At 33.3% G+C, this 8469-nt stretch overlaps 1 protein-coding gene across 1 annotated transcript; it reads right to left on the reverse strand.

The window, feature by feature from the left end:
- Positions 1–396: 396 nt before the first annotated feature.
- On the reverse strand, positions 397–3182 carry LOC110783692 (uncharacterized). The gene is made up of 3 exons (XM_021988038.2): positions 2146–3182; positions 1875–2064; positions 397–1402 (listed from the first exon to the last, which is right to left on the reverse strand). Exons 1-3 carry the CDS (start codon positions 2500–2502, stop codon positions 762–764), a joined length of 1188 nt encoding a protein of 395 aa, XP_021843730.1. The 5' UTR covers positions 2503–3182; the 3' UTR covers positions 397–761.
- Positions 3183–8469: the final 5287 nt, after the last annotated feature.

Here is an 8469-nt window from a genome sequence, read left to right on the forward strand (position 1 = left end):
ATCAAAGATACAGAGATCAAATGACCAAGAACAAGATCATAGGTGTATCCGTGTATGTAATCCAATATGAGTCAATAAACAGAGATCAAATGACCAAGAACAAGATCAAGATCAAGATCAAAGGTGTGACATATGTAGTTCAAAACTGGAAAAATCGAAGATACAGAGATTAAATGACCAAGAACAAGATCAAGATCAAAGGTGTATGTATATAGTCAAAAACTGAAAATCGAACATTAAGAAATAAGAATCAAAGATATAGAGATCAAATGACCAAGAACAAGATCAACAAGAATCAAAGATACAGAGATCAAATGACCAAGAACAAGATCAATTTATATAGTCGAAAACTGAAAATCGAACATTAAGAATAAAAAATAGAGAGATTGGATGATGTACTATGTAACAATATATTTTTCTGCTTCTTGTATATTATTGATATCAGTAGATAGTAGAATGTAACCCTTACAACAAAAAACCAGAAGGGATAGAAAGGAAGAGAGAGCTAGAGGTCTAAAAGCTACCACCCACCCATGCAAATCTCTTGATCATAGAAGTAGTAGTAGTAATAGACTAGTAGTAGTAGTAGCTAGATGTAGTAAGTAGTAGTTAACATAATAATACCCTCTATTAACTTTTTTTGCTTCTTAGTAGTAGTAATTACCAAAAATTAACTCCCTCCCAAAAAAAAAAAAGAAAAATTGGGGAATAAACAAACAAAAAAAGGATCAAAATTTCTTCTTCTTTCTTGTTCTTCATCTCTATGGTTTCTCCTCCATGATAGAAGCTAAGCCATTGATTACTTTAACCTCAACCTCAACCTCAACCTCAACCTCAACTTCAGGGGTTTTCTTGGGATTATTGCTATTATTATTATTGTTCTTATTGTTGTTATTCCTATTCTCCTTGACATCCTCCTCGCCGGAGCTTTCGGACATCTCGAACACAGACTCCGATGGTGGCGAGCTTCGGCTCAGCTCTGACTCATCAGCCTGGTGTTGATCAGACCCTGCACCCTTATTCGGGCTCGGCCCGTCGGAGTTGATTATAAAGGTCATTGGGGAGAGTGGGCTCGGTGGCGGAGTGGCAGTAACAGTGGCAGTGGTGGTGGTGATGGTGGAGATTCGGGTGGGTGGAGAGAGCCACTTGGCTTGAACATAATCAGCTTTTCTCCAAGGAGGGATGTGCATACCCTTCTTCTTAAGGCTTTGTTTGGCTGCTTCAGAGAGAATACAAATGATCTTGGCAAGACGATCGGATTTCCCTACAAAGATGTGAGGGAGTGTTTGAAGGATTGATTTGTAGGTCTTGGTTGATCTTGCAACCTCGAATTCAGACCTGAAGTCTATGTCGATTATCAGTCTCTCTCCTCCCACAATCACATCCACATACTCATATTCCCCTGTTCCACAAATTCCCCAGAAATTTAATCAATTGAATTGCATTTAATTAATCAAAATCAGCAAAAAAAAATATCCAACTCCTGAAATTCAGGTAGAAAAAATGAACAACAGAAATCAATTACAGCAAACACACAGCTGTAGATTTTTCGCAATTACATCCTCAGTAAATGATTTTTTACAAAAAATCACTATTTTTTGGCAGAAATATAGAGGCTATTTTTTTATTGATCTTCCCAAAACAGAAATCACTGATATATAGGCAGGAATTTAGAGAATTAAAACCCAAATTTATAGTATTAGCAATATAAATGGAACTGTATATATTTTCTAACAAAATCAATAACTAAAACTTCCATATCTTGCATTCAAGATTCAAAGATCAAATTAAGAACATAATCAACTGAATAAACACACAAAAAAATACCAAATTAAGCTAATTTCTTTGATTAATTCTGAGAGAAAGATAGTTACCAGCAGGATAAGTAGGGGATTTCTCCCATTTAGATTTGCAAATTGCAGCATCATAACCACTAGCCATTAAACCTTCAATAACAATCTTCCTGAGCTCATTTTTTCTCTTGCATGTCTTCTTCTCCGAGATTATCTTTGTTGTATCTGCCAACACAGTCTTCTCATTCACACTTGCACACACCACCAAACTCTGTTCATTTCCAATTGAACAAAATCAAACACAAATTAATTTTGATAAATTCAATTGATAAAATTAGGCATTTAGGCATACCTTGAGAAAATCACAGACATCGGCCGAGGAAACAGTGTTGTCCGATTCGACATCGGAACCGTCGCTTCCGTTTCCGTTAAAGCAGTTACACCGGTTTCTCCCGCACCTCATCGCAGAGGATTGCGAGGGTTTCTCGTTGTTCTCCTCTATGAAATTCTGGACCATCTTAGCTAAACAAACTGAGCTCGGCTCGAAAAGCTCGGATGAAGCCACTGGTAATGGAACCGTCGGCTCAGAGACAGAGATCCTGAAGAGCCGTTTAAGCCTTGACTTCACCATCGGCGGCTTTGCTGGCTCAGTCGCCGGAATTTCGCCGATGCCGGCGTCAATAGGCTGAATCTTCATCGTCAAAGGCATAATCAAAGCCACAACCAGTCTGAGCAGTCTCTCACTTTCTCTCTCTCTCCTCTTCTACTCTCCTCTATGTCGCTGTACTACACTAACTCTGATGAAGTTTTGTCACAGTTATCAATTCCTCGGAACTCCATTTTTGTCATTTTAACCTCCCAAAAAACACGAATTTTCAGCTCGAATTTAATTTTTTAATCGCGAATTTCAATCGATGTAGATAATCTTCAAATCGCGCTTCATCGCCATTTCTCGCATCTCCAAAGAAAAAAGCGATAAACAAAACAAAAATTTTGGTTTATAATTCACGGAATCCGAGAAAGATTAAGCTTAAATTATACCCTAGAAATTGTTCAACTTCATCACCTTGTGATTTGCGAGGTAAAGCATGGAATAACTTGTAAACTCTGCTAAGTAAACTCACTTTTTTTTAGGGTTTTCTTTCCTTAATTTGGAAAAAAAAATGAAATAAAAAACACAAAAAGAAAATCAATGTTCAAACTCACACGAATATCCTGCCATTATTTCTCAGAGAAAAGGTGAAGCGGTTGGACTGAATTTTCATGGAGGAGAGAGAAAATGGAAGTTTTTTTTTCTGGTTTTGTGAGTTTGGTGGTTTTAGTTCATCTGTTTTTTTTTTTAAAGGAAGAGGTGAGTGTTATGTGTGAATGAAGAAGGATAAAGAGGAGAGACAGTGGAGGTCTTGTGAGTTTTATAGAGTGAAGCTGACTAGGATTGACCATTTCGCCACGTGGATATCCTATGTGGCGAAGATCGCTCGCTTCGGGTCTTCCGAAGCTACGTTGTTAGCATTTTCAATAGGCCGAGCAAAACTATCCGAAAAACCAAAAATTCGAACCAGTATGATCTGAAAAAGTGGGTTTCTGAACCGATATGATTATCGGTTTGGGTACCCGATCCAAAATTCGTTTAATTTATTGAATATAGTTACGGATATCATTTTATAAATAACGGGTACCCAATAACGATCCAATAAACACTTTTAATAAGTTTTTTTTATGTTTAAATTTTTTTTCCGAAGTTCTCAAAATCCTAAAATGTTAATAATCGGATATATAATTTGAGTAAATTATAATTTCATTAGTAATGTAGTGAAAATCATGTGTTGATGTTGGTGTTTAGTGTTGAATGATAATACAATAATCTAATTATAAATTCTATTTTTTCCAATTGGACATCATAACGGGTGCCCGATTCCGATCCGAAAGTTAAGATACTCGAAATACGGGTACCTGAACTTAACAGTTCGGTTCATCGATATCAATTTAACTTATTGATTATCGATTACCCGATCCGATAATACTACTGATTTGGGTACCCGATCCATGTTCACGCCTAATTTTCAAGTTTATGGTTCGGGAAGTGTGGTTTCGTGGTACGACCTTTTAGAGACACGTTATAGTGTTGGTTACGCTTCATGGGTAGGGAAATGACGAGTGTGCCCCCCTTGGTGGTTTATGGAGGAAGTTGGTGTAGTTTTCTTTTTATTTTCTTTTTAATTTCTTTTACATACCCCCTCGTAATGCGGGGACTTTCAAAACAGGCTACGACACGTGGCGGATTTTGATTGTGGTGTTTTTTTGGAGGGTTGAAATGACGGGAATGCACCTGGAGAAAAGTTGATGATTGACACTTTGACAGGTGAAAGTGGACAGGATTGTGTCTAAAAAAGTTGAGATACATCAAGGGTGCGATCGTAATTTTAAAATTTGTTTGTTTATTAAAGTGAAAACTGCTCAATTTTTGAAATTGAGTGAGTGACGACGTGACAATTTTAATTTTTCACTAGGTGTATTTTTTTAAAAGCACCTGAATGTTACTGTGTGAGTGACATAACATTGGCAAGTCCCATATTATTACCAAAATACTTTGTATAAATTGCGCAATTGTTCACCAACGATTAAAAAAACAATACTCCGTAGTACCTTTATTTTCTAAAATCAAACATGTAAATTTATTTTTCTCGGGTCAAATAAATTTAGCTAAGCTTAAAGATATAGTTTTAAAAAGTTCAGGTAAGTACGCCGTAAATTATGTGAATACAACTTTCTTAAATTCAATAAGTTTCAATCATGTCTAATAATTTTAATCTGTCGAACTTACTCACTTTAATCTTTATTTTAAGTTTTAGCCAATTTAGCAAAGTTCCATAGCTTTCATGTGAAGACAATGTACCATTAGAATGTTATACTTCATGTCTTCATGTGAGAAATAATTTCTGGACTTTTCATTAATTAGTAAACCTAATATATATACTCCCTCCGTCCCGGAATACTGGATTACTTGCACCGTTTCTATAAATGATAAACTTTTATTAATATGATATCAACTACTCCCTTCACGTGTTATTTTGTGGTCCCATGCACCCTACCCCTTTCCCTTTACGCCCTTTAAAAAGTTGACACATACTCCCTATCTATATTTAAAAATGCCCCACTATCAACTACTATATACTCCTATTTAATAATAAGTCAGTTACTTTATACTTCCTCCGTATTTATTTAAGTGATACACTTGGTCAGACACAAATATTAAGAAGAAGTAAAGGAAATAAAGTAATAAAACAAGTAGGGTTGGAGTAGATTATTGATTTAATTTTATAAGTTGAGTTGTACAACCAATAACAAATTCTTCTTGGAAATACGAATGATTTTAAAATACTTGTTGTGCACTAAATTATGAGGAGATCATATTCTTTTTATTACTCTGTATTTTTATTGCATCTAAATGCAATTCCATTCTTTCATTGTTTGAATTAAAAATTAACAATCCTTATTAACTAATGTTAATCAATACCCACTTTGAAATTTACTAAATGTTCAAAGAAATTAATGAACTTTTGTATTGCATGTGAGCTAACTAGAATTAGAACATAAATTAGTCACAAACTGTAATTCTATACCGTAACGACCTTATACGGACTAACCAACCTTTATTTTTAACTTATCGGTTCTAAACAAATGCCAAATTTATCTTTAAGTAGGGATAATTTAGTAATTTCTTTCACTTATTTTAATTGTATCACCAAACAAAGGAAAACCATTTTTTATTTCGATCCTTATCTCATTCATCAACTCCCTATTCCCGTCCCTTTTTATTCCGATTATCTGATTTTTATACACTAAAACGCTCCGTAATATCCTAACTTTTGTAAACCTTTTCTTTTCATAAAAACAAAATACATCGATTTGTTGTCACTGTAATTGAGTGAAAAGTGGGCCTGGAAATGAGAATTATGGGCCCGAAGAAGAATACAATCGAGTGGAGTATTATGTTATCGGTAAGATTATTGAGGCTAATTCGGTAATAGTGACGAATGACAACATCCATTTTTATCATTTCCGGTAAAGCGGTTGTTGTTCTTTGTCGTTTAGCTAGCCTCATGACAGTGTACCTTCTTCTATGCTTGCCATACACGTGTCTGATGTATGTGATTCTAACCGTTAGATCTGTTAGAGGGACGTTATTGTCCAGATTACAATCCCACCCCTAACCTCTAGTAATAGTGACGCAAACGATTTAAAATTTTGCTTTCTTTTTTAGTTATGTTTCAAAATACATGGGTATATTTAGGCGTGTTAATAAACACCGAGCTAACTATTACAAATTTACAATGTTCTGTTCACCTTATTTTCACTTATTACAGAAAAAATAAGTGTAGATAAGTTCAGATAAGGTTGCGTTCTATTTACCTGATTTTCACTTATTTTTCCTGAACTTATCTGAACTTAACTGAACTTATTGGAACTTATCAAAACTTATTTTGGTTATAAATTGTACTTGACCAACCCTTATTTTTCCTGAACTTATCTTATCTGAACTTATCTGAACTTAACTGAACTTATCTGAACTTATTTTTCCTGAAATAAGTGGAAATAAGGTGAACAGAACAGGGCCTAAGTATATATAAGATAAGTTAAGGAAAAATAAGGGTTGATCAAATACAACTTATAACTAGAATAAGTTTTAATAAGTTCAAATAAATTTAGATAAGCTCAATTATGTTCAAATAAATTCAAATAAGATAAGTTCAGAAAAAATAAGTGAAAATTAGGTGAATAGAACGCACCCTTGAGGCGCTGATCGACAAAATTAACTTTACATTTCGGGTAGTGGTTAGCGGTGAATAGTACTCTTTGATCCTATTTATTTGTCTCATATTCTATTTTAGTCTGTCTCTTAAAGATTGCCCTATTTTCTTATATAGTAATAGGTCCCCGTTATTTCTCTCACTTGCATACACTCATAAAGATTAAAAGATAATATTTTCTCCGTTTCCTTGCAAATTTAGCTCCAACCCTTAATAAAATATATTTTTGTCTAACAAAAATTAACGGAGAGAGTAGCGGATAATGATAAGCTGTTATAGTAGCGCTAAGTAGTATAGTGTTCGATAACGGTAGCATTTTAAAACTTATCAAACACTTTCTAGACACTGCTATCTTACCAAACACTTATAAATTTTACAAGTAGTGTATTGACTAGGTCAAAACGTTACTTGCTACCTAAAACGCTATCATCGGACAGTCTAACACGCCCTAGGTCAAGCGATTTCGAGTTTGAAACCAAATTTCGTTCGAGCTCGATAATTTATCTAAGCATGGTTCGTCTAGGAAATTTTATATTCATTTGTTCGTAAACCACTTGTTTATTAAATCGAGTCAAATTCAATAAACGGGTTTTTTTCATAAACATGCTTTACTGCGCTTGTTTATTTGATTAACAAGAAAACGGTTTGAAATTAACAATTATGGATTGGAAATACGAAAATGATAAAGGTCGCAACATGCGACCTTTAAGCCGTGTCACAATGATGACATGACATGCTTATGTTTCATTATTTAAATTGGAAATTAAAATATGTAACTTATATAATCTATTATATATGTTTCATAAAAAGGTAGAAAAATCTTAATATTCTAATTTGTTTCCCTCTTTACATCGATTAACTTATTTATATATTTTTATAGTAAAAATATTGCATTGATAGTAAAAATATTCTGATGACGCACATCCTACGTGGCGCCTATATGTACCAATTAAGCTGCGACACATAAAATTGCGATAACTAAATATTATCGCAACTTGCGACCTTTATCATCACCCAAAGAAATAAGTCAAATAACAATTTCAACTGTCTTTAAATTATCCACCACTAGACCTTATAATTCCTTATACAAAGTATTACTATTCCTTATTAGTTGTTGTTACATCTTGTTCTCTCACAAGAGTCACAACCTAAACAATAAATTAAGCATGTTAAATCTACTTATAAATTATACTTTTAATTTAGGTTCTATAAATGCAGAATATATTTAGTAATCAAACTTAAGTTGCATACATGTGATTCAATCTTCTAAAAATTGAAACTTTATGGTAATATATATGTTGTACAAGTAATATTTTTTAATAATTTTAAAATAACTGAATAGTAAACGAGCTTGTGCTTGGGTGATCTATAAATAAATCAGCTTGTTCATGATAAGAAATAAACGAGCTCGTTCAATAACATAAACAAGCAAATTGTTAATCAAATATGAACGATTATAGTTTTGTTCATATTCAAGCTCATTTATTAAACGAGCTTCAAAAACAGTCCAAGCTCGATCAATGAACTGAAAAACATAAACGAGCATTAGTTGACTCGAGACCGAGTTGTTTATTGACTATCTTCGTTCATTTACACCCTAGGTGTGTTATATTCATTCATTTGACATATATATAAAACTTATTTTACCTACTTTTCTGGAATCATATAAGAGGAGTAAACGTAATTTGAATTTATTTTATTTTTTTGTAATTTTTTCAAAATTTATTTTATATGGACGTACTAGATTTATTTTTCTAAAACAAGTGAAAATAGGTAAATGAAACATAACATTAGTTTTATTGTAATACTTTGATCCTTAGGTATATATTTTCTCTCTTCAATTCACGAAAAATAAACTTATAACA

This window comes from Spinacia oleracea, chromosome 5 (assembly GCF_020520425.1).
Source record: "Spinacia oleracea cultivar Varoflay chromosome 5, BTI_SOV_V1, whole genome shotgun sequence".
NCBI lineage: Eukaryota > Viridiplantae > Streptophyta > Magnoliopsida > Caryophyllales > Amaranthaceae > Spinacia > Spinacia oleracea.

Coding starts and splice junctions, on each gene's coding strand:
- LOC110783692 (XM_021988038.2), bottom strand. CDS start 2,502: ATGCCTTTGACGATGAAGATTCAGCCTATTGACGCCGGCATCGGCGAA. Junction 2,065..2,145: donor ATGTCTGTGATTTTCTCAAG/GTATGCCTAAAT, acceptor GGAAATGAACAG/AGTTTGGTGGTGTGTGCAAG. Junction 1,403..1,874: donor ATCCCCTACTTATCCTGCTG/GTAACTATCTTT, acceptor TTTGTGGAACAG/GGGAATATGAGTATGTGGAT.